Source organism: Dasypus novemcinctus, chromosome 20 (genome assembly GCF_030445035.2).
Source record: "Dasypus novemcinctus isolate mDasNov1 chromosome 20, mDasNov1.1.hap2, whole genome shotgun sequence".
Taxonomy (NCBI): Eukaryota; Metazoa; Chordata; class Mammalia; order Cingulata; family Dasypodidae; genus Dasypus; species Dasypus novemcinctus.
In genome coordinates, this window is record NC_080692.1 from 17,264,768 (window position 1) to 17,289,190 (window position 24,423).

Here is a 24,423-nt window from a genome sequence, read left to right on the forward strand (position 1 = left end):
TACATGTATTTTAAGAGAGCTAATAGAAAGGAAAGAAAAAGAGTTAGTGATGCAGTCACGCCAGTGACGCAGTTGGACTATGGACTATGCTCTAAACTGGCATAACCCTAGAGGAAAGCCAGGCCAGAACACCTTGCCCGGCCCACCATGCCCCACCAAAGGAAAAAGAACAGGGAGAAAGCATTTCAGAGAAATAATCTGACCGGCATCATTTCAATATTAATGTTTTTTCACTTTAAAGTTGATGTTTTTGTGTTTCACGAGTTGTGCGGAAATGAACTGCTGACCTAAAAACTGTGAGTGACGTATTTTATAGGAAAAATGCTTTTTGTGGATGAATGAGTAGCAGACACAGATTTCAAACAGCCAAAGGATGAAAGGCTCAAAAACACGAGCTACTAATAGCAATAGGTAAGCGATCAATGTGGAACATTCGATTTGAGGTCGAAACAGGAAGATCTTCTACTGCCCTAGAAAGTTATAAACTTGAGAGAACAGATTTGGAAATTGATACTTTTTCTGGTGGGATTATTAGTGTATGAGATTGCCTATGTACAAGTCAACTATTTAAGGACAAAAACGTAAGGGTAAGTCTTCTTGTCTTAGCTTAGGCTATAGCTAGCTGATGAGAATTTGGTTACTTTCTACCTCTTCTCTCCCCACTCCAATAAGAAAGCCCCCCCCCCCCCCCCCCGAAATGGAAATAAAAACTAAAATAAAATGGGCAGGAAGAAAACCACCTGCAGATTTATGCCTGCAGTTTCCATTTCTGTCCACCACTTGTAATTAATTCACAGATGGCCCCAGGCTCTGGCTGCTCCATTATGGACTTTACTCTCCACCCACCTGGGCCCCTAGTAGACCTTAGATTTTGACAGGGGATGTAACTAATGTACTGTAGTATAGAACTTATTTTGAGAGTCCTTTGCCAATGGTCTACAAAGGGCTGGGGGTGGGCAGGTGGTATTGGATGTGGATGTGCACGGTGAGAACTGACTTTCCAGCTGGGAAGAGTACTTTGTCCCTGACATTGTTTAGATTTCTCAGCTTTATGGTTATTTTAGGATTCTCTCCAGACAATGCACCCTTATTGTCTGCATTGAAGCTGCTGTTCCCACTGCTCCCCACTCAGACCTGCTCTGTGGAGTCGTGATGAAGTGGAGCTGAGATGGGATGGCATTTTTTAGATGATTACCACTGTGGCCTGATGGGGATTTGCCCCAACGATAAAAGTAACACAGGGACACACACACCACACACACACACCAGAGCCTTGCTATTTTAAGAATGTACTTTATACAAAATAACCAGTTCATATGGAAATAAATCTACAGACCTCCAAGGATCAAAAAGCTTTTTAAAAAGTTCTTTTAAAAAATTATCCAACACACAATATTGAACTAACTATTGAGGTAAGTGTCGCTCTCAGTGAAAGAAGGAATCAGCAGACCACGACAAAATATACACAATACAAAAATAAATAGCATTCCCCTTTCCAGTACTGGCCAGGAAAGTTTACACGGCTTTTGCAGCAGGAGCAAAGAATCCCTGACACTGTATGCTGCATGCTGGTGGAGAAGTCACTTTGACCTGGGCTCCCAGGAGCTGTGTGGACGGCAGCAGAAGAGGAACCGAGCCCCAGCTAGGCCAAAGAAGGGGCCACACAGAGTACACCGACAGGGGTTCGGCACTTCAATAACTTACTAGACATCCACCCCCGTGACCCCCCCTACCTCACCTGGTTCAAAAGTAAATGCAGGACAATCAGCTGGTTACCAGAAGAGTTAATTCGGTCCCCTAGTGCAGAGAAAGACAGAGACTGGGTAAAAAGAGTTGAGTGTAAGCTCAGGAGACAGTCCCTCCTTGTGTCTTCTGAGCACAGGTACTGAGCCTAGCGAATGAGCAATGCCTAGCTTGCAGACAAAGTTTATGCATGGCCTCATCTGAGAGATGGATACGGCAACGTTCACCCAAGTTCTCTTTCCCCAAGAGAAAGCACAGCAAGACCCAGTGTCCAAAGGCTGCAGACACAGCTATCCAACCTACTGAAAGAAAAAAAGGGAGCTGGGTTTCCTTCCTGTCATGCACCAATCTCAAACACATTCTTAGTTACTGGACAGACCTGTGGGTCTAAGAGGAAAAGCCTCTGCATACGCAATCTAAATTCTAAGTCCCTTCACCAAAGCGTTAGTACCTAGAGAGTTGCCTTCAGGTACACTGCAGCCCGGATCCCCATACTGTAAGGCAAACACGGAAATGACCTCCACAAGGGCGTGGGAGGGGAGGATGAAGAATCTAGCCAGGGGATGAAGCGACAGACGGGAAGGAGGCAATAATGCTAGAAAACGCCAAGCCTTTCATTTCTGTAAAAACATGCCAGGATTATGGCACTATGTAATTCAACTGTCCTTGCCTTGGGACTGCTGGGTTAAGACTTATGAAATTTCATATTAGGTATTAAGTAGTAGTATGTTGTTTATAGATTTGAACTTCCATTTAAAAAAACCCAGAACAATAAGAAAGTTCAACCAAATGGTATGGGACTACTTGCTTGTTCTGACATCCATAACGATGGGAGCCCTAGGATTCTTTGTGTTTGGGAAAGCATTTAGCATACTCTGACTCCAGTGGGCATTACCGTAAATCATCATCATAACATGCAGGCATATGACCTGGGAGAAGGACTCCAAATGTTTAGTCAGCGAAGCACTTTCAAGATCTATAATCCACACTTAAAGTTGAGGTATAATTGAACCAAGGGGCACAAACTATGGGTCTTAAGGTTTTCAATAAACATAAAAACCAGAGATGAATGTGAAAAAGTTTACCTCTGGAGAGCAGCCTGGGATTGAAGTAGAATAAAAGACCTTGTTAATAACAAGTTCTTGTACACTACCAGAAGAACTAAATCAAGAGGATTAAGATTATGAAAGGGTTTAATTTTATTTTTAAGGGGCTGGGCGGTAAAAGTTACATGAACAAGAATCCTGTACATTTTGTCCTTACTCTCTACATGTATCCATCATAATAAATTGCATCAAATAGCTCCTGCTTTTTAAAATGAACACACTCAGAGGGAAAAACAAAACAGAAGCCTTCCAAAAGGCACTACTTTCCTTTCTCTTGGGTCTTGAGGAAAACAGTTTAGAACTTATTAACAACTCTATTAACAAACAGAGGTTAGCCAGTGATGTTAAGTAAAATAGGTGTGACGGTATTTCTCCCTCCTGGGGACCACAGAGAGCCCTGGGCTGGCAAGGTTACAGACACCTACAGCATGAAATGTTCTTCTAGCCTGAGAGCAATCCTTCTTAGGACACCGTTAGAAATGACTTCTAATTATAACGCATCACACACCATCATTTCCCTAATGGAGATGATGGCAAATGCACCTGCATCTGCTTTAAGACATTGCATCTGCTTAAGACACTTGGAAAGAGACGTGCTAGAGGAGGAAAAAAAGGTGAGAAAAACAAGATCCTGCAGCTTAGGGGATGAGTGGACTTGTGGTTCCTAGTGGCTCACGATCATGAGTATGCCTACAACCTTGCACTTCAAAGACCAGTAAAAGCTCAAGACAGTCAGACAGGGGTGAAGCAACGATACCTGCAACGAACAGCCAAATCCCCATGTGGGATGCAACAAGGCTGACAGTTTGCTTTTTATTTTGTTCACAGTGCTAAAATTTAATACAGTAGTTCAATGCCCTATTTTCTTCCTTAATGTTTTCTGACCTCCCTGCTTACCGAGAGGGGAGTCTGAGGATGAAAGAAGTTACTGATTCCTTCCTATATTGTTCACAGCTTTTCTCTAGCAACAGGGTTATTGGGGATGGCGGTGGCCGAGTGAGGAGAAAGGTTACCTCAGGAGATGTGTGTACCCAAAGGGCAGAAGGAAGGCAACCAAATCCACTCCATACTGCTTCCAGGCCACCCCTTCCCCCAGAGTACTCAGCACATAGCACCCCCGTACTTGCAGCACCATGGCAGAGGTCCTGCGGCTACTTCACTCTATTTAGGGAGGAGTCACAGGCCTCTCATTCAAATCAGCTTTAACAGGAAAAGCAAAAGGCTGTGGGTAGCTTAATGCTCTGGGTCCAGACCAGGCCTGAGCAGTCCCTGACTAGTCTTAGAAACCAGTTGGTCTTTTCCTCCAAGCTGTTTTCCAAAAACAAAGAAAGAGGCGTAACATTTTGACCACATTAGCTCATACTATCTGAAGCGCAGATCGAAAAACTCCGAGCTCTTCACTCTTCTCAACCAGTGACAGATTTCTAGTAAGAATCAGGATCAAATGAGAACATGGCCTCAAAACTCATTCCTCTGGCAAACATATCAAATCTCTATCAGAAACAAATCAGTATTTTGGGCACTGCACCTCAGAGGCCTCTGCATTCCCTGCCCACTTCTCTGCCTGGCCCTAAGCCTCACCACCAGTTAATAAGCATTCACTGCTTTATACGCATTTCCATCATACCCAAGCTGGGATTTGGGTTCCAATGGTATAACCTACATTTGTCTTGTTATTTCCATTCCTACTGATAGCATATGTTTAGCAAACTTTAAACATCACAGTTGCACATTTCATCAAAGACTCTGGAATTGGAGGGAGGATTCTACTGGCCCCTTCCACATTGAATTAATTTATAAGCAACTAGGAGAGATTAGTATTTTACGGAAGCTTTTCTACTATTTCAAAAACATGCTTAAAAAATGCTACTCTTCATAATGACCTGTCATTTCAGGATACTTTCCTTAGTTTTTTTTCCCGCCTTAGTATGATATTCATAAATTTAAAACATATGGTTGCTAGCTTTGGTGGCATCTCAGCTCAAATCAAATACAGAATGCTAACCAGGGAGAATCCAGTGTAACTCACTTCTGAAACTGTAATAAACTAATTTAATACTGTAAAATTGTTTCCTATCACAGATACAAATGATTTCTAAAAATTTGTTCTTGATAGCAATTTTAAATCACCACAGCTGATTTTACTATGATTAACTTAAAATGAATAAAAACTATATATACTGGAATATTCCTAAATTCAAACTGTAAGTCTACAGAATACATTTTTCCTATTCAAAACTGTGCAATTTCTTTATTGATACTAACATATACAAACCTGAGTAGTCACTTCCACAAAATGAGATTTGGGCCAGAAAGCTTTGCATGAGGCTTTCTAGATCACAGTCCTGCAGGTCCACCAGGAGAAAACAATTCATTTATCTTCTAATGAAACGCTCTAATGATCCCAGTTCCCGAGATTGGTTTACAACTATCTGTCTGGTAGGGTCGGTGGCAAAGTCAGGGATAACAGAATTTAAAGGGGCACCTATTGCTCAAATCCAGGATTTGGGCCACCAGAGCGAGCAAGCAGCCTGCCTTCTGCACTGAAGCCTCTGGTAAGCCATGTGAGAGCACTCTGCCCCAAAATGAGAAATGAAATGGGTATGGGACAGGTGCAACTGTACTCTTAGGCTGGACGGAAGGAAGGCCTTCAGCTCTTAAAGGATGGACAGCCACTAAGGAGAGATAGTGACATATTACAAGATTAAACCTTTCCTTTCCTTAGCTGGGGCCTCCAAAAGTACTCAGCATGACATGATTGTAAACAGTTAGGTATCACTCCAGTGCTGTGTGCCCACCCCAGACGGCACTCCCATTTCTTCCACATCCCAACCCACCCTTCCCACTTTATGTACAATACATTCACCACCAACAACAAAAATTATCTTAAAAGGCAACAGGAAAATTCTGTAAACTGGACCCAGCTCCAAACACATTAATACTACAAGTAGTAAATTATACCTCCCTTCCCCAAATATATACCTGAGTTTCGCTGCTCGTGAAAGTTTAAAAAACCACTCCATTCTTAAGAAGGCCCCCTCCCCAAAGTTTAAAAATTATTTCTCTGAAAGAGTCTCAGGATTGGGAAGAGCATCCTAAATTGAGGTTCAGTTGTTCTTCTTGACTGTCTACATCAGCTCTGCAACAGAGCTCTGACCCAGAACCCTTGGGAGCTGTGTGTTATCATCTGAGGAGTGCGTTCTAGGGCCCCACGAACGGTTCCAGCTCCTGGATAGCGTGTAGGACGCCCTGTGAAGGGTGGGGGATAGGAGTAGAGATGGGCGAGGATCACTTCCCCAGATTCTCCATATTCCAGGCTTCATGCGCAGCTTTCCATTTTCTTGGGGGTTGTTTCCTCCTGGGACTAGCTCTGAGAGGAAAAAAAAAATGAAATAAAGACAACACAGTGGTTAAGAAAAATCTAAAAAGCCAAAGAAGGAAAAGTTGCACACATTTCTCTTCATTTGGGAAAAAGCCTGATGTTCTCAGCAGCCATGGGTGTACTCTCAAGGTGGTATACTAGGACTTCAAAGTCCTGTCCTCCTGACTCAAACTGCAGCCCCATCACTTAGCAGCTGGAGGACCCCTTCAGGTTAGGGAATGATGATGGTACTGGTGATGATGATGATAATAATTACTTGATGGGAATCAAGGAAAGGATGAAATGAAACACTACATGTAGAAAGGAACTTAGCAGTGCCTAACAGAGAAGCCAACACTCAAAGGTTGCTTTTATTCAGACAAGTGTCTCTCAGATGAAATTGGGAAGAAGGATAAAATAGATAAGGAATCGTATCAAAAAGAATTATCAGTAGTCTGTTTGGAAGAAATGTTTACAAACTCTTAAAATATCTGGTTTTCCTATTTTTGGTAGAAGAATAGGAAGAAGGAATATGAGGAAAGGTTCTTGTTCTTCTTGGGGTTTAGCCTATGGCCCTTCTGACCTGGTGGCCTGCAGGACATCAAACACTCTTCAGGAAAAGTTCCTGTATTAATAGACACCTTTGAAGATCTTTTTCACAAAACAGAAGTAAGTAATACACTTCTTTCCTACCACCAGAAATAGTAAAAGAAGCTCTAATTTTTCCTTTTTACTTATCTTGAGATGCTGTAATTTTTGATAGCCCTTACCTGATCCAGAGGGAGGGTCGGGGGCTTGTGTGATGGCAACTCTTCCTGTGATGTTGCTGGAGCTGGGGTCTTTGGGAAAGAGGACTGTGACTGCATGGGATGCATCTGCATTCTATAGCCACAAGAAACAAGTGGTTACGAATTAATGAAGACATTAATTACAAAGGAAAAAAAAAGATACTTTCATCATGAAGTATGCCAGCAGATACTGCCTTAATCATCCAGATGATCAAACTTGACTTCATCAATAATGGGACAAGCTGACATTAGGGGACTCCTGGTGTGAGGCAGTAAGACATGCATGACCTCAATGACACAGTGCTCCTGACAAAAGTGCTCATCTGATTCTAAACATAAGGAAACAATGAGACAAAGTCAGAATATGGGGCACTTAAATGAGAGTTGGCCTGGACTCAATGCAAGACAAAACAGAACAAGGGGTGAGGGGACTGTTGTAAATTCAGACAGATATAGCAACCAAATGCAAAAGGTGTGACACTTGATTGGATTCTTTATCAGAAGAAATTAAAAAAAAAAACAACAACGAAACATAGGAATGAAAGACATTTTGGGGATAAATGAGAAAATTTAAATATAGACTCTATATTAGATACTAGTTTTTAATGTTATTTTCCATGGATGATATAGTAATTCAGATTGTGCAAGGCAATGGCCTTATTCTTAGGAGATGCATATTGAAATATTTACAGGTGAAAGGTCATGATGTTCGTAAAATACTTTCCATTGGTTTAGGAATACATAGGCAAAGAAAAGTAAAGAAAGTAAAAATATGTTTAGAGATAGAGAAAGCAAATATGGCAAAATGTTCTGTGGGTGGAGGGTATGGCAGTGAGATGTGCTGGCCCAGGGAGGGCAGTGCACTGGCTGGCTGTTTATCATCAACTATGGCTAAACATCTTCTATGTTTTTAACCTGAAAACTTTCTGAAGCAGCTCAGCTTTCTGAGTCTAGAAAGCATCACTATCCCAACTGTTTTTAAGAAAGAGTTCTCGGGGATAGTATCTGAGTCCAACGATGGGGTGGGATGAGAGACAAGAAGGGAAGCAGCTTTTACATTTCATGTGCTCTCCTTTGCCACAGTGTTTGAAATAGGCTTCTTTCACCTCTGTATGAATTATTGCACGGTGAATAGAAATAGTGAAAAACACATTAAGGATTTGTAATTACTAGTGCTAAGAGACGTGTATGATAGATTTTTTTTGGTGAGTAATGAAAAGGCTCTAATACTGATTAAAGTGATGAATGCACAACTCTGTGATTATACCAAATACTACTGACTGAACATTTACATAAACTTTATATATTTTTTTGTTTATGAACAAAAAAAAATAGTGTGGGTTGGGGGAAAAATAAACCCAATGTAATATATGGACCACAGTTACCAGTAATACTTTTTTAAGACTTTATTTCTCTCCCCTCCCCTGCCACAATCCCAGTTGCCTGCTCTCTGTGTCCATTCGCTGTGTGTTCTTTTGTGTCCGCTTGTGTCAGTGGCACCCGGAATTTGTGTCTCGTTTTGTTGCATCACCTGTGTGTGTGCAACGCCATTCCTGGGCAGGCTGCACTTTTTCCGCACTGGGCGGCTTTCCTTATGGGATGCGCTCCTTGAGCGTGGGGCTCCCCTACATGGGGGACACCCCTGCATGGGGGGGCACTCCTTGCGTGCATCAGTACTGCAGGTGGGCCAGCTCATCACATGGGTCAGGAGGCCCGGGGTTTGAACCTTGGACCTCTCATGTAGTAGGTGGATGCTCTATCTGTTGGGCCAAATCTGCTTCCCTAGCAGTAATACTTTGATGATGCTCTTTAGTAATTTGTTACAGAAGTTTCAGAATAAGGAAGCGGACATGGCTCAAGCAATTGGGCTCCTGTCTGTCCACCATATAAGTGGTCAGGGTTCAATGCCCAGGACCTCCTGGTGAAAGGCCCATGTGGAGTGCTGGCCTGTGCAGGAGTGCTGGCCCATACAGAAAGCTGGTGCAGCAAGATAATGCAATAAAAAAAGACACAGGAGATACAATAAAAGACGCAGCAGATCAGGGAGCTGAGGTGGCACAAGAGAATGACTGCCTTTCTCCCACATTGGAAGGTCCCAGGATCCGTTCCTGGAGCTGCCTAATGAGAATATAAGGCGACATAGAAGAACACACAGTGAATAGACACAGAGAGCAGACGGGGAGCGTGGAATAAATAAATAAATCTCTAAAAAAAAAAAAAACAAGTTTCACAACAATGCAAGGCATTTGTGGTGGGGTGATGAATGGGAGCCCTATATGGTGTTATGTATATTTGTTTTTTAAGTTCACAACTTTTAGTATACATTTAATGTTCATGTATAAATGATGGGACTTCAAGAAATTGTTTTTAGAATGAAAAAAAAAAATCTCTATATATAGAGCAATGCTGATACACTCTTAAAATGCAGGTACCAAGTCTCTGGTATCAAAATCTAACTAAAAAGTCATTTAAATGCCAACAATGAGGGGAAAATAATGCAAAAGATAAAACTGGGGGTGTAGGGTATAGCTCACTGGTTGAGTGCCTGTTTCCCATATACCCTTAAAGTCCTGGGTTCAATCCCTGGCACTTACCCATCCAAAAAGATAAAATTTGGCCCTATGCCAAATATGCCTTCACCAAGTCTCCAAGATCAGGGATTCACATCCTGTTCTTAGCCCCAAATCACTAGTTCATCCTCAATCCTAAAGTCATTTTTCTTTTTAAAACCAACAATAAAAAAAATAAAATCAATCTAATCTTACCCTGATGGTCTGTACATTTCCTGGAAAGGTCCCCGCAGCCCACTTCCAGGGCCAATCTGTTCCATCATCACAGCCTGGAAGGGCCCCATGCCCTCCTCCTGGCAACGGTAGACGGGGCCGTCCTGGGGGAGGCCGTTAGGATGGGCAGCCACAGCATGGTGCGGGGGTTGGGCAGCCACAGGGGACGAGTAAGCACGGGGCGGGAAATGACTGGCTGGCCGCTGGGGTGTGTAAGGAGGCCCTGTTTGTAGCATTATACCATGGGGTGGGAAAGGAGACGAACCAAAACCCATCCCTGAGCTCAGAGGTGGAGGAGTTGTTCCATAAAGATATTCATTGGCTGACAACGAACTTTGTCGCTTGGTAGCTGCATTATGGTTGTCCAGGTCTAAAAATTCTTTGGGACTCTCTGGCCTGTCCATAGATTCATCCAGCTTCTCTTCCTCTGGACCAGGATTCTGTCCATCAATTGGGACCACCTTAGCAGCCACGGCATCTATTCGGGTTGGGGACGTTAAGGCAGCATTCAGTGTCTCACATACTTGCAAATTAGCCATGGCATTATTATCTGAGAACAGAGGCCTTGGTAGGGGCGGCTGGCTGGGGGGCCCGCTTGGGCTTCCCTGGGGATGGAGAGGCCTCTGCCAGTCAGAAAAGCCCTGTGGACATGTATAATAGGGAGTTCGCTGATAGTGATGGTAGGAAGGCTGGGGTGGTGGCTGGTAAGAATATCTCATTCCTTGGTGGGGGCGATACCGTGGAAAGACTCCAGAATGAGGGTTATTAGATTGAAAGCTCCTAGGAGGAAAATGCTGAGGATGTGATAGTGAGGATTTCCCTCCCATTACAGGGCCCAAACCTTGCAGGCCTGGATTGATGTGGTAATGTGCAGCTGAATTTGGATATTCCAGACCAGGCATGTATAAGGGAGAAAACTGGCTCATAGTGCCTCCCATCAAACTGGGATCTGTGTTGGGAGGCGTAGTTGTGTTCTGTCCTGTGCACGGCAGGGTTTCCTGTAACACTTTGCCTCGGGGACAGAATGGCTTTTCTGAACCACCAAGGCCCTTCCCCTCGGATCCACATGGGGATGCTTCACCCATCACTCCATTTTCGGGTAAAACCCCTCTGTCTGGCACAGTGGAGATGTCTCTCATGCATCCTTGGGCAGCTGAGCTGGTGTAGCTGCTATCTGAGGGCCAGGTATTTCTGCCCTTTGTTGTTTTGCAGCTGTCTCCGGATTCTGAGGACTCGCTTTTGAGCTCCAGGGCCTTTGTCTCCCTTTCTTGTGGTGAGCTTTGCCTGCTACAGTCGGTCTGCAGGGGAGGTGTAGGATGAGGTAGCTGTTTGAGGTATACCCCCTCTGAAGCACCAACACTTGGTGGTTTCTCCTCAAGCCCAGGCAAAGTCTCCGCTGCAGGAAAGAAACACGGAGAACAAAGTAATTCAGTGGTTGAAATGACAACATTGACGGAGGTGGTAATGAAACGAACATGAAAGGCAGATGAGAGATGGGCTGAGGCAGCTATGCAGCCACTTAGACCTCAAGGGAAAATTATTCTAGAGACCTTGAAAGGGCTGAGGATGTTGGGCCCCTTGTACAATCCTTTCACAAACCTGGAGGCCTGTAAGAGCCGAAACTTCTATGGTTACTCTAAAGTTTGTCTCCCCTCCCTCTTCGTCATCTCAGTCAGACTGTCCAGAGGCTGAGGGATGATCTGCACATGCAGGTAGGTGCATATGAAATGTAGCAATGATAGGGATGGGGTGCTTGTCACTAGATTTGCTGATCAGGCTGGGAAGCTCTGAGAACTGGTACAATGAGAAGGACCAGGGCATGACAGGCACTCAGGAAGGCCCGATTTCTGATCGGTTTGAATATATGCTCCACAAGAGCAGGGACTTTGTTGTTTTCCACTTCACCCTCAGTAATTGCACACAAAGTGGTACTCAATCTTTGATGAATGTCTTGAAAACAAGATGCCTACAGAATACAACTCAAAAGGCATCTTAACATATTAAAGAAATTCCATAAAACCTAATCAATTTAATCTAGTATGGACTCAAATTCTTATTCACAATCACAGAATTTTTTATCTTGTTATTTTATCAACCCATGAATATGCTCTTATTATTATCTTTACTGTAAGGACAGAGTAGTTTATCAGGTGTGGTTAAAATATGCCACATGGGAACAGATTTGGCTCAAGCAGCTGAGAGGGTGCTTCCCATATGGGAGGTCCCAGATTCTGTTCCTTGAGTCTCCTAAAAAACAAAGAAGCAAAACAAAAAAAAAAAAACTTTGGGAGCTGATATGGCTCAATGGTTGAGCGTTGGCTTTCTACAAATGAGTTCCTGGATACCAAGAACCGTAAAAAACAAACAAACAAACAAACACACAAAGGTTCTGGTAACAGATGCTAAGGATAAAAGGAAGGATTCATAACTATCTTCGAAGATATACTAAGAGATCTCAGGGCACTTGTAAACTAAAGCTGGCTTTAAAAAAATCAAAGGATGGAAATGGATGTGGCTCAGATGATTGAGATCCGCCTACTAATAGGAGGTTGTGGGTTCAGTTCCCAGTGCCTCCTAAGGAAGAGCAAGGTGGCGAGCTGATGCAACAAGATGATGTAACAGGAGACACAAGGAAGAAAATATAAGCAAGCAGGACAGAGGTGGCTCAAGTGATTAGGAGCCTCTCTCCCACATAGGAGGTCCCAGGTTTTTTCCTGGTTCCTCCTAAAAGGAAAACGAGCACACAATGAACAGATACAGCAAATGCAAGCCATGAGGACGTGGGGACTGAGTAAAAAAATACAAAACAAAAACTAAGGAAAGAGTTATGCAATGAAATTAAAATCCATATTTTTCATTATTCTGTCAACACAAAATATGTCAAATTGAAAAGAAGCCTTATCCAGGAATTCACCAGAGAAAATCTTCTAAGTTTTGAATTTCAGATACCATTTTAAACCAACACTAGAATATTCTGGTAGAGGTGGTGTTCAAGAAGTAGGACCCTACCCAAATCAGCACTCAAATTAAGTCTGAGTACTAGACCTATCATTAACCACCCTCAATTATTAATTTTAAGTCCTATGTGGAATCTTAACCATGGGCCCCTATCCTAGATAATTTGTAATATTAATTACAAAAAGTATTATTTTACTCTTTCTCCTCCAGTTTAATGTTTACTCTCTTAAATGGCATTTCTAAGAAATTGCTCCAGGATTTGAGATTCCCTAGATCTCATTATTTTTCATTCTTTTTAAATATAGGTATGTGTCCATGGAACAAAAGGACAGGAATAATTTTAAGCTTCAAGTAAGATACTGAAACATTTCAAAATGATAATTTTTAAGACAGTAACAGGCAGTATGACGCCTGATTAAATGTATGGATACTGTCTGTGTTTAAATGGCAGTGCCACCACTTATAAGCTGGGTGAGGGTAAGTCACTTACTTACAGAGCTAGTAAAAACAAAGATAATAACAGTAGCTACCTTAAAGGCTTGTTCTCATCATTAAATGAGTTATATACATAACTGGATGGCAGGGTATGAGGTCCATCTATGTAGCAGTGATCATTATTACCAGAAAACCTTTTGGTGAGCCTCAACAGACTCCAGCACCTACAATCTGATTTATTGGACTTACCACACTCAGCTAAGATGGAGGTGAAGAAGGACAACCACCACACCATGGAGCCTAGAGTGATTACAACTGAAAATGGGAGGATTGCATCCAGCATCCAGGTGGAATCTGAGCCTCCTCTTGACATAAAGGTGCAATGGACACAACCAATCCAGTGTCCACATAGAAGAGGTGGCATTGGATTGGGAAAAGTGGACATAATGGACAAAGGGTATGGGGAAAGGCAGGAAGAGATGAGAGGTGGAGGCGTCTTAGGGACATGGAGCTGCCCTGGATGGTGCTTCAGAGGTAATCACCGGACATTGTAAATCCTCACAGGGCCTACATGATGGAATAGAGGAGAGTATGGGCCATGATGTGAACCAATGTATATGAGGTGCAGAGGTGCCCAAAGATGTACTTACCAAATCCAATGGATGTGTCATGATGATGGGAACGAGTGTTGTTGGGGGGGGGGGAGAGGGGGGGTGGGGGGGGGGTTGAATGGGACCTCACATATATATTTTTAATGTAATATTATTACAAAGTCAATAAAAAATAAAAAAATTAAAAAAAAAAAAAAAAAAAAAAAAGAAAACCTTTTGGATCTTTGGACTAAAAGCAATACTACGGGTGGTCCCACCCTGAGTCTTTCAAGAAAAGGATGCTAGAAACCGGTTTTTATTTGGCTTGATATTGATAGCCTATGTGAAAAAATGACTCATGATGAATTGACAGCTTAAATTAGGAGCCAAAAATCGAACGGCAAGTCACAACAAAAATTACCTCGGTCACTGTCAAGTTCTTTTGTATCACTGTCATCCTGTGTCCTCCCAGGGTCCCCCAAGGCAGGCTTGGAGGCTGCCACAGTTACTGAGGCTGAGTGAGCTCCCTGTGGGAAAACACCTGGTAAATGGGGGAGAGCAGGCTGTCGGGGGTGGTAAGGCACACCTGGAGGGCAAACACGGGAAGATAGCTGCTGCATGGCAATCATCTCTGGGCTGTCCATCATGGAGTCCCCTCCTGGCACCCCCCGCAGGGCCTGCGAGGGCACCCCAAATAGAGAACTCTGCACTGCAGCTGGAGGGGCCTGTAACCGATGTCCAGTGGATTTACAGGGTTGTCTCATATACCCTGAAGAAGGAACTCCATGAGGTAGGAAGCTTGACTGTTCAGTCCACTGGTTTGGAGCAAGAGGTGGTCTCATCACTCGGGACTCCACCATGTGACCCAGAGAGCGAGGCTGGTGAGAGGGTCCTGGCCCCAAGGGGGATTTCTCATCCAACCCCGAGGGGCCTGGGTTTGCAGCACCATGGTTCCCATTCCAGACGGCAGAGTGCACACGATTCAGGTACTTGTAGGAACGATACATGGGTGTGGAAGGAATTTCTGAGCTCTCAGCAAAGTCTGAGGGCCGGGCTGGAGTCCCACCATGCCTGGGAGAAATAAATCCTGGTTGGAATTGAGTAGGGGGATACATGTTTCCATCCTGACTGGGGCTAGTCATCTGCCCAAGCTGCAAGGAACCAGGATGTGACCCCATGTTAGAAAGGTGCGTCAGCCCCCCACACATTGGCTTCTCTTCAGGTGTCCCCAGCCTGGGTCCTCGGTGATTGCTGATTCCAACTGGAGGCTGCAACAAGAAAAGAAACACAGAGTTCACCCTGCCACAGAAATGTGTTTAATCATTAGGAACAAACCTCAAGAAGGGAGAAAATGAATTAAATTTATCCTAGGAAGAGATGGTATTTCTAAAACTTACCTGCATGGTAAAAGGCTGATGCTGAACAGGCTCTCCAGGGTGTGGTTCTGGGACTCTAGAAGAGCCATATAAGTTGGCTGGATCTGATCCCCGAAGTGGGCCAAATGTTCCTGGTACTGCAGGCCTCTGGAGGCCATTGGGGAAAACAAGAAGGGGAAAAAAGAGAAAGAACAATCAGGAAGAGAACAAAATTTTCCTGAAGATGACCATCCTGCTAAGAAAACAGACGTCTTGGGAAACGGACTTGGCCCAGTGGTTAGGGCGTCCGTCTACCACATGGGAGGTCCGCGGTTCAAACCCCGGGCCTCCTTGACCCGTGTGGAGCTGGTCCATGTGCAGTGCTGATGAGTGCAAGGAGTGCCCTGCCACGCAGGGGTGTCCCCCGCGTAGGGGAGCCCCATGCGCAAGGAGTGCACCCGTAAGGAGAGCCGCCCAGCGCGAAAGAAGGTGCAGCCTGCCCAGGAATGGCGCCGCCCACACTTCCCGTGCCGCTGACGACAACAGAAGCGGACAAAGAAACAAGACGCAGCAAATAAACACAGAGAACAGACAACCAGGGAAGGGGGGGGAATTAAATAAATAAAAATAAATCTTAAAAAAAAAAAAACCAAAAAAAAACCAAAACAAAGAACAAAAAAAAAAAACAGACATCTAGGGAAACGGACTTTGGCCCAGTGGTTAGGGCGTCCGTCTACCACATGGGAGGCCCGCGGTTCGGGCCCCGGGCCTCCTTGACCCGTGTGGAGCTGGCCCATGCGCAGTGCTGATGCACACAAGGAGTGCCGTGCCACGCAGGGGTGTCCCCCGCGTAGGGGAGCCCCACACACAAGGAGTGCACCCATGGGGAGAGCTGCCCAGCGCGAAGGAGGGAGCAGCCTGCCGAGGAATGGCGCCGACCACACTTCCCGTGCTGCTGACGACAACAGAAGGGGACAAAGAAACAAGACGCAGCAAAAAGACACAGAGAACAGACAACCGGGGGAGGGGAGGGGAATTAAATAAATAAAAAATAAATCTTAAAAAAAAAAAACAAAAAAAACAAAACAGATGTCTAGTGACTCGGCATATAGTGCCAAGGATGGTAAAGCTGCCAGGTTGGGGGCTCGCCTAGATCAGGACTAGCTACTGAGTCCGAAGCACTTTCCCTCTCAGGAGAGGGGTTAAATCAGTGTCTCTCAATCTTTTTCATTATCACTCCCCCCCTCCCCAGGAGTCTTTTTAGCCATATTTTTCCTAATCAATCCCCACCAAGAAATTATAGTACCACAGATACACCAAAACCCAATGCTGCCCATGGTGAGCAGGAATCAAATCGTTCATAGAAAGGAAGATCTAAATCAAAGGAAGAACAAAGGAAAGGCAGATGGGCAGAAGAGAATCGGCAGATGGGCAGAAAAGAATCATTAAGATACAGAAAAATGGTTTTAGAAGAGCCTATTAGCAGCCTTTACTTTCCTAGGAATTCACCAATGAGGGGTAAGCACAACAGAAGCTAGCCTATTCCTTACCATTTGGTTTAGAAGGGGTGCCTGGCTGGGCATCCCACCATAATGCAGGGGACAGGAAAAGCCTCGGCCGTTGGAAGGGCCCACCTCCCGAGGGGGCTGCATGAAGCTGCTCCTCTGGCTGTCCCCAGTGGAGGGGGCTCGGCGTGCAGGGGGCAGAGACTTTCCTCCGTTCTCCACGGGCTGCTGCTTCCTGCTGGGCCCATCGGGGTCTCTGGAGCGGGTCCAGACGTGGCTACCACCACTTCGCCCAGCTCGACTCCGTCTCTTCTCTCGCTTTTCATCTTCTCTGATCCAAAATTCTTCATCCGTGTCTCCATCTTCGCCAGGAAAATGTTTCATCATCGCCCGATGGAAGCACCTCTCTAAGTTGTCAGACATCTTGGTATACTCTATCAACATAGGAAGGTACAAGGACTGACCTCTGTATAGTTTTACAGACCACAAAAAATAGTCCTCTTACTAATAATTGATTAAAACTGCTAACCTTTAAAACTTGGGTTTAACTGAACTTGAGTACCTATTATGTTTTAGGGCTATATATAAAAGATGAAGATACGGTCTCTGTCCACAGAAGCTCAAGATTATATATATGGCTATGATGGTGATTCTAGGACTATTATCCCACACTAGTGAAAATTTAATTCTTTAAGGCAAAGCCAGACTTTCAATGCCAACTGCATGCTCTTCTAATTTCACACATTCTCTCTATAGTCCCAAAGAAAGATCTGAATATTGGGATGTGTACTTCTAAAGAGAAGGCATTTTATTCTTTTTTACATAGATGGCATTTTATTATTGATGATAATATATAGCAAAACGGTAAGCCAAGTAAATTCCTCCCCACTTACCACTACTTTCCCCATTATATTTTCGACAATTCCTGAACATAGTCTTCATGTCATTTACAAATTCCTCCTTGGTACAGTATAAACCTCCATTCAGTTTCTTCTCCATGCTTGAAATGTCCATGGGGACCTAAAAGAGCACACATAAATCCTTTATTACAAAATGCTGGTAACAGTCTTAGTCCCTATTAGGTAAAGAAGTCATGTGGTTATGTTTTCCCCAAGACCTGATATATATCCAGCTGCCCTAATTGTGAAGGAACAAGAGATACACTTAAACAAAAAACAAGAAAGACATATACAGTGTAAGCATAATTAAAAAGTAGCCACTACCTTAATAATCTGATAATAGTTGGGTGCATAAGATTCATCCACAGGTTCCAAAAAGGGCCAGGAATCCTTGTGAGCTTTCACAACATCTAGAACTGAGAAAAGAGTAAGCTTATTTAACAGTCTCATAGGACTACTTCTATCAAAAATCTAATAGTTGAGAATGGAAACTGACCTTTGTACATGGCAGTGAAATCATCATCCAATTCAAAGCTGTGAAACACAAAACAAGAAATTAACAGTAACTCTGATCGCCTTAGTTCCCTTGGTTCAATCAGTCACATACCTGAATGAACCAAAATTTGAAATATTCCTAGTCATTTTGTTTAGATAAGTCTATGACACTGATAACAGTCTCTGAAAATAATATGAAGCAAAAAAGGGGGAAGATTGTTTTGCTCATTTATAAAATGATGGCGTTGGTCTATATGATTCAGAATCCAATATATCATTCTACACCCTTAACGTCACATTCTTTCCAAGGTTTTATTTTTACCCTGATGGATATTATTGTGATCCAAAGAATAATAATCCATCCCTACAAAACTAGTGAGATATGATTCTTATACTGCACCACTTAATAGAAATTCACTGTAAAGAAGAGAAACAGTACCTAGTATTTATTAGGAAACATCTCTTTTTAAAACTGTAAAAAAGATTTTTAGAAATTAGAATAAATAGCTCTGTACATCTCTAAGAAACAATTTTAAATACTAATGTTGATTCTGATTTCAGCAAATGAAAGGGCTGTATAAAAACATCACTTGTGCTCTAAATAGAGTGAAAGCAAGGAAGAAGGAAGAGACCGTAGGAAGACACAGTATGTGTCTGTGTCCATGGTAAAAAATGCTGGTGTCAGATGTGGGTCAAGTCCCACCTCTGCCACTTGCTGTGTTTTCCAGATTTTACGACGACAATGCCATTACTTCTGCAAAGGGTTGCCTAAGGTTTAGTGAGGATCAATAGTGTGTAGCAAAATGCCTGGGTGCTTAATAAATGTTATCAATTGCTACTATAGTAGGTGTTGCTACTTAATACTCACAGATCCTTAGTCTTTTTTTCTTCCCTCATGGGAGAACTGGGATCCAGATGGGAGAGTTCTGGGGGGAGCTCCTTCCCTTGAGCCAGCAACCAGGCCCGTTCTTCCCTGAGCTTTCGCCTCTTAGCACGATCTACAATGAAGACAGAAACAAAGCCTTATGGTGTGAGTTAAGTACGTTCTAGATAAGCAAATGTTTATTAATCATTTGAGAGAAAAAAGGAACAAAGAGCACTGAAGTAGTAGCATAAGACTTTTTGTGTTCCCTTTGTCCCCCTTCCTTTTTGGTAGTTTGGGTGTTTCTACAAATGGAATAGTTTATGAAAAAAATATATAGTGGGATCCATTCCCCTTACTCATTCTGAGCTCGCATGGGGGGATACGGGTGAAGAAGGAGCAGGTAAGGGGGAGGGATGCAGGAGTGGCAAGACAGAAGAAAATACAAAAAGGGAATTAAAAGAAAAAGGAAATAGAAGGTTGAATGAGGATTGTTCTTCTTTGACTACTGAAGGCCTTTCCTTTCTCTCTCTCTCTCAAGAAAACATCTCCCAGGAAGTGGATGTGGCTTAAGTGATAAGGCTTTTGCCTACCATAGAGGAGGAACCAGGTTCGATCCCTAGGGCCTCCTGGTGAAAAAAAGAAGAGAAAGAGTGCTTGTGCGGTGAGCCAAGTGCCCATGAAACTAGATGATGATGCAACAAAAAAGAGAGACAACAGGAGAGTCAAGGTGAAGTACAGCAGAGACCAGGAATTGAGGTGGCTCAATTGACAAGGAACCACTCTCTACATCAGAGGTCCCCTGGATCAAATCCTGGTGAATCCCAGAGGAAAAAGATGTGAAGACAAAAAGAGAAACAGATAGAGAAGACCACACAGTGAATGGACACAGACGGCAAAAACAGCAAGGTGGTGGAGGGGGAGGGGAAGGAAAAAAAAGAAAAAGAAAACATCTCCCTTTTTAGGACCAGACTCAACCCAGACACATGCAGGATTTTGTATACACACTCAAGCTCTCAAGGTTTCACATTTATCCGCGTACCCAATTATCTCAGCTCCCCCCCCACCCCACCTCTGGCTAAGCCAGGGGTATATATAAGTTTGGCTGGAACACAACAAAGATGGCAGTTAGAACTGACAAGGAGCTGGGAGGCAGCAATAAAATTTTCTGGTTCCTAGAGATGCCCATGTGAAATACAGGTGGCGTTCTACTCCCAGCCTGATGGGACACTACTGCCAGCAAGGAAAGAAAGGAGAGGCATGAAGAAAAGAGGCGAGGAGATACAGAGGAGCACACTGTCAGACAGCAAAACACAAAGATGGAAGGAAGGACAAGCCTGGAGAGGCCTATTTTCTTCCCCAATTCTAGTTCTGTTTCCTAAAGAACAGATTCCATGCCTGTTTACTGCTAGGAACATGATCCTACAAACAGTATTTTAACTGTCAAGTTTCCTTTGACTTGTGCTTTTGTTCCCAAATTATTTTAAATTATAAACAGAGAGTAACTATATTTGCTTTAATGAGCTGAAAGCACCTCCATCCTGAAAGGTGTATTCTGGGGCCAAATGAAACCATAAACTCTCAGTGATTGGTTTAGAAAAAAGAAAAAAGAAGTCACTTTACTATTTAATATATATATTTTTAAAAGGATGATTTCAAGTTAAAATGTAACTAAATTAATAAATACCCAAATGCCTAGGAGGCAGACTTGGCCCAGTGGTTAGGGCGTCCGACTACCACATGGGAGGTCCGCGGTTCAAACCCCGGGCCTCCTTGACCCATGGGGAGCTGGCCCACACGCAGTGCTGATGCGCACAAGGAGTGCCGTGCCACACAGGGGTGTCCCCCGCGTAGGGGAGCCAAAATGTTTTTCCTATCCACATGAGCATTAGCACCCAACAATGACCACCCATAGCCGCAATTCAACCGAATAATCTATTTGTTAACTTATTGCTGTTTTTAGTCTTCTACCTCCATGTTAGGGTTCCTGATGATTTTATTTACTTGATTAAGAGAGCTCAGCTATGTTCTTAGAAAGATATCTGTACAATAATAGGTAACTTAAAGCCTCCTAAGGATGCACATACTGAGAGATTCTACGTAATATATATAGAACATATATACTATTATAAATCGAATATCCATGTATTTGAGCAAGGAGAGTTTTTAGGTAAACTACTGATCATACTGATAAAATGTGGTTATCTCCGTAATACCCATTTCCCTACTGCCTTGTCTGATTTACCAAGAATACTCATGTCATAATCCAGTTTTGGAACATCTTTTTTATAAAAAGACAATAAGAGTAAACAGCAGAGCATTTATTACGCTTTTTCTTAATATACCCATCTCTTTCAAGTTTAACAAATGGAAGCTTTATGCTCTCATTCCTTAGAAATATGTGCTCATGTCACATCAATTTTGCAATTAATTTTAAGAGATACCCAAGAGATTAACTGCCAGGAATGTTTGGTATAAAAGGGAATAAACAGAAGCAAACAACAGAGTAAAAATAACTCATATATTTTTGCTTCTTTTATAGGCAATCTTAAACATCAATATGAAAATATTACTAGTTATATTAAATATTGTCCAAATAATGAAATTATCTCAGAATTTAATGTCACAAAAAGCTTGTTTCTCTGGATGAATTATACTAAAAAAAATCTTATCAGTCCATAATCCATGATTTCCCTTTTTATACACAGCTGCCAAGAATTTAAGAAAAGTTCACTGTTGTAACGATTTTATAGCTTGTAAAATTCTCCCACTTTTCTTCCACAATAACTATCACCTGTGAGCTTGCTCTATGCTACAGACTGTCCTTTATTCATTGACTTTTCCTGAGAACGTCTACACAGCTCTACATGGATCTGACCCGTGGCTACTGTAAGACCCCACTTCCCACCAATCTTCCCCTTGCTCCACCCCTGCTGATCCTCCTTATTGGCCTCCTGCTGCATACACCATCTCAGAACCTCTGGACTGTACCTGGAATATGCATCACCTCAGGTATTCCTGTGCACCCCTCCTATATGCCAGTTAATTGTCACCTCTTCAGAAAAGACTTGAGAAAACGACTTAACCCCATCTCTATCTTATCAGTCTTTATTCCTAAGCCTGCTAAATTTTGATTCAGATATCCCACTATTACCTATAGTTTTCACATTACTTATTTACTTATTCTTTGTCTTCTGGCCAATGGAATATAAACACCATGAAATTAGTAACTTGCTTTTGTTCTGTATTTCTAGAACAGAATGGGGGCTCAAAAAGTATTTAACATGTAGAATAAGCTGCAAAGTAAGTTTTGGACCTTTTGTGTATAAACTGAAAGTCACATAACAATAGTGTACTCACTAAATACAGAATCTTATTGAAAAATACAAGGAAATAAAAGTCATATTTACTATTTTGAGGAATTCAAATCTAGCACTAGCAAGAACGAAAACATATGCAAAATCTTGCAAGTAGGACATGTTACACAATAGGAAATAGGCTAAATTTGTATATACTAGCCTCAATGCACCTACGGGTTTTAGAAAGAAGAAATGATCCAGGCACGAGTGAGCTTAATCTACTAATAAAGAGAAGGTATTACTTAGAAATGGGAGGAAAAAGCACATAGTAAGGCCAGAATTGTCACAGCCAAAACTTTACCTAAATATTGCATCGGGATATTGTAGTACAAAAGCTGAACACATATTTGTGCTGTTTTATTCAAATTTTTAAAAGGTTCAATACATATATTTAAAACAGAAGATAAACCTTAGTCTACAGGCAACCAAGTCATATTATCACATAATTTATAAGATTCAACATATAAATACAACTGCTATCCAAAAACCCATCTAGAGAGCACTGTTACCTTTTGCATTGTAGAACTAAAAATGAAAGAAAAATCTCATTATACCAAGTCCAAAACCTGGATCTATGTCTAACAAAACTACTTCAACTAATAATATCAATATTAAATTACACATTTTTATAGTGCAATACCTACTAAACAAAACTTTTCATAAAGCCTTCTCATTTGTGTTAAAAATATTTCTGAGAATTGAGTTGTCATCAATACCTCAATATAGTTTTTCTGTTCTACAAGTGGGATAGAGCAGAGATCAGATCGATAAGCAAGAGAATATAAGGCACATGGGGAATGGACAAACTCAAGTGCTTAGGCAGGAATGGAGAGCAAAGAGATTGCTCGATATAGGTGAATAAACACGGAAGAATCCAACTCATAAGACACTTCAAAAGGTATTACTAGAAATAGCTTAGATAAATGATGTGCGGCAGCTAGACAGGGCTGTGGCCGCAGGATGGCTATTCCCATGAATATATATATCTGTCCAGATGGTTCAGAGAGCACACATACCTTCTACTGCCTTGACCTTCTCCTCCAACTCCCGCTTCCTCTCTTCCTTTAACATCTGTTCCTGCTCCTTCTTCTGCACAGCCAGAAGAATTTGACGTTCTTCCTCCTCCTCTTTGCGCTTTTGTTTTTCTATTCTGGTAAGCACAGGTGTCTCCTGTGAGGAGTGAATAAGTTTATCAAGTGAGGGGAGACGGACTTGGCCCAGTGGTTAGGGTGTCCGTCTACCACACGGGAGGTTGGAGGTTCAAACCCCGGGCCTCCTTGACCCGTGTGGAGATGGCCCATGCGCAGTGCTGATGTGCACAAGGAGCGCCCTGCCACACAGGGGTGTCCACCGTGTAGGGGAGCCTCACATGCAAGGAGTGCACCCCGTAAGGAGAGCCGCCCAGCGCGAAGGAGGGAGCAGCCTGCTGAGGAATGGCACCGCCCACACTTCCCGTGCCGCTGACGACAACAGAAGCGGACAAAGAAACAAGACGCAGCAAATAGACACTGAGAACAGACAACCAGGGGAGGCGGGGGAATTAAATACATAAATCTTTAAAAAAAAAAATAAAAACATAAAATAAAAAACTGAAGGAAAAAAAAAAACCATGATAATCTCGATCGACCCAGAAAAGGCATTCGACAAAATCCAGCATCCTTTTTTTGATAAACACTTCAAAAGATAGGAATAGAAGGAAAATTCCTCAATGTGACAAAAGGCATATATGAAAAACCCACAGTCAACATTGTACTTACTCAATGGGGAAAGGGTGAAAGCTTTAACTCTAAGATGGGGAACAAGACAAGGAGGCCCAATATCATTCAATATTGTACTAAAAGTTCTAGCTAGTGCAATTAGACAAGAAAAAAAAATTAAAGGCATCCAAATAGGAAAAGAGGAAGTAAACTCTCACTGTTTGCAGATGACATAATCCGGTATTTAGAAAATTCTGAAGTATCCACAATAAAGATAGTTGAGCTAATAAATGAATTCAGCAAGGCAGATGGATACAAGATGAACATGTAAAAATCAGTAATGTTTTTATACACTAGTACTGAACAATTTGAGGAGGAAATCAGGGGGAAAATTCTATTTTCAATAGCAACAAAAAGACTCAAATACCTAGGAATTATTTTAACCAAAGAAGTACAGGACCTATTTGCAAAAAACTAGAAAACAATG

General features: G+C 42.6%; 1 protein-coding gene across 2 annotated transcripts in view; it reads right to left on the minus strand.

Moving 5' to 3' along the window:
* Positions 1-1,277: 1,277 nt before the first annotated feature.
* The window catches only part of CECR2 (CECR2 histone acetyl-lysine reader), a 164,518-nt gene continuing 141,372 nt past the window's right edge, over positions 1,278-24,423 (minus strand). Inside the window, exons 8-18 of one of the 2 annotated variants that reach the window (XM_058282486.1) lie at positions 23,256-23,409; positions 18,887-19,016; positions 18,020-18,057; positions 17,848-17,939; positions 17,518-17,644; positions 16,670-17,058; positions 15,162-15,287; positions 14,351-15,032; positions 9,764-11,177; positions 6,981-7,092; positions 1,278-6,219 (exon numbers count right to left, since the gene is read on the minus strand). In XM_058282486.1, coding sequence (XP_058138469.1) covers positions 6,214-6,219; positions 6,981-7,092; positions 9,764-11,177; positions 14,351-15,032; positions 15,162-15,287; positions 16,670-17,058; positions 17,518-17,644; positions 17,848-17,939; positions 18,020-18,057; positions 18,887-19,016; positions 23,256-23,409 — 3,270 coding nt within the window. In that variant the 3' untranslated portion in view covers positions 1,278-6,213. Of the gene's footprint in view, positions 6,220-6,980; positions 7,093-9,763; positions 11,178-14,185; positions 15,033-15,161; positions 15,288-16,669; positions 17,059-17,517; positions 17,645-17,847; positions 17,940-18,019; positions 18,058-18,886; positions 19,017-23,255; positions 23,410-24,423 lie in introns of both variants that reach the window. The other variant, XM_058282484.1, reaches the window with a different exon arrangement.